Genomic DNA, 2,108 nt, shown 5'->3' on the forward strand with positions numbered 1-2,108 from the left:
TTTACACACGCCCTTTTAATGTCATGACATTGGTTACTCAAACAAGGTCTCCCGTCTCTTTCCTCCTTCTTGATCTTGACTTGTGAAATTTTTGAATCCCTTTCGAAAATTTTACCCCAATTTGTATACATCTTTATACTGACTTGAATTTCGCTATGTTGAAGGAATTTTTGAGACCCTCTAAAAAATTCTGCCCCAGTGTACGTGTGTACTTGTCAATCCTTGATTTCACCGTGCTTGAGGAATTTTTGAGATCCTCCTAAAAAATTTTGCCCCAATGTAGAAGTTTTAATCAGTCCGTTCCTTAAACTAATATATTTAAAGAATTTTTTAGGTCCTCTCAAAAATTTTGCCCCAGTTTTCTTGTGGGGTTACTTTCATCTTTCTCTCGCTAAAACATTTCTGAGGTTTCCTAAGGTTTGTTGGGAACTTTATTTGGAATGACCGAGCTCGGAAAAGCGCCTACGTATCCCGTTTCGAGAATCAGGTCGAAACGTAGTTCGGGGTAAACATATTGGATTTTTTCTGGTGTGACCGAACTCGAAAGAGTGCGTACCTATCCCAAATGGGAATCAGGTCATAACGTAGTTCAAAATACATAATTTTGGATTTTTGGTTAAAGCGACCGAGCTTGGAAAAGCGCCTACGTATCCCCTTATAAGTATAGGGAATCAAGTCCTTGCGTAGTTTGTAATTTGGTTTTTTCTAATAAAATGCAAAATTACAAGCAAAGGGAATGCAACTAAAGAAAATCTAAACTATGGAAACTCTAAATCTTCGTAGTCATCTTCTTCTTCACACGTAGTATCTCAAGATGGCATCTGAATTTATTGCTCTTGGCCACTGACCATCCATTTCAGCAAGTACCACAGCTCCTCCTGATAGTACCTTTCGCACCATATAGGGGCCTTGCCAATTTGGTGCGAACTTTCCTTTGTATTCTTCTTGATTAGGGAATATTCGTTTGAGCACCAATTGCCCGATTTGAAAAACCCTAGTTCTCACATGCTTGTTAAAAGCTCGCGCCATTCTTTGTTGGTACAATTGACCATGACAAACGGCAATCATTCGCTTTTCATCTATCAAAGTCAGTTGCTCATATCTCTTGCGAATCCATTCTGCGTCATCCAACTCAGCTTCTTGTATTATTAGAAGTGAAGGGATTTCTACTTCGGCTGGTATTACTGCTTCAGTGCCGTACACTAATAGGCATGGAGTGGCCCCGATTGAAGTTCTGGCAGTAGTGCGATATCCCAATAATGCATAAGGCAGTTGTTCATGCCAGTCTTTGAAGTTATCAATCATCTTTCTAAGGATCTTCTTGATGTTTTTGTTGGCGGCTCCACAGCCCCATTAATTTGTGGCTGGTATGCGGTTGAATTCCGGTGAGTAATTCGGAACTGCGTACACATGTCTTTCATCAAGTGGCTATTCAGATTAGCCCCATTGTTTGTTGTGATTGATTCTGGGATACCAAATCGACATATGATGTTATTGGGCACAAAACCTGTGACCACTTTCTTTGTTACTGATGAATAAGATGTTGCTTCCACCCACTTGGTGAAGTAGTCTATGGCGACCAAAATGAAGCGGTGTTTGTTTGACGCAGCTGGCTCAATTGGCCCTATGACATCCATGCCCCAAGCGGCGAATGGCCAAGGTGACGTCATAGCATTCAGTTCTGTCGGAGGGACCTTTATCAAGTCTCCATGAATCTGACACTTGTGGCATTTCTGGACGAATTTGCTACAGTCATTCTCCATGGTCATCCAGTAATAACCTGTTCTTAAGATTTTCTTTGCTAGCACGAACCCATTCATGTGAGGCTCACAGGTTCCGACATGTACTTCTTCAATCAATCTTGTAGCTTTAACAGAGTTAACATATCTAAGCAATCCTAAATCTGGAGTTCTTTTGTACAGGACATTCTTGTTGAGGAAGAAACCATTCGCTAACTTCCTGATAGTCCTCTTTTGATTTAAGGTGATTCCTTCGGGATATTCTCCTTTCTCTAAGAACATTTTAATGTCAACGTACCAAGGTTTTCCATCAGTCTCTGCCTCTACAAAAGCACAGTGGGCCGGTCGATCTCTGATTTCAACTTTGAC

The 2,108-nt window shown here is 40.8% G+C and overlaps 1 protein-coding gene across 1 annotated transcript; it reads right to left on the minus strand.

Annotated features, from left to right (window-relative positions):
• Positions 1-795: 795 nt before the first annotated feature.
• LOC132065678 (uncharacterized) lies at positions 796-1,305 on the minus strand. Its single transcript, XM_059459183.1, has one exon. The coding sequence runs from the start codon at positions 1,303-1,305 to the stop codon at positions 796-798; it is 510 nt and encodes a 169-aa protein (XP_059315166.1).
• Between the last annotated feature and the right edge of the window lie 803 nt (positions 1,306-2,108).

This window comes from Lycium ferocissimum, chromosome 1 (genome assembly GCF_029784015.1).
Source record: "Lycium ferocissimum isolate CSIRO_LF1 chromosome 1, AGI_CSIRO_Lferr_CH_V1, whole genome shotgun sequence".
Taxonomy (NCBI): domain Eukaryota; kingdom Viridiplantae; phylum Streptophyta; class Magnoliopsida; order Solanales; family Solanaceae; genus Lycium; species Lycium ferocissimum.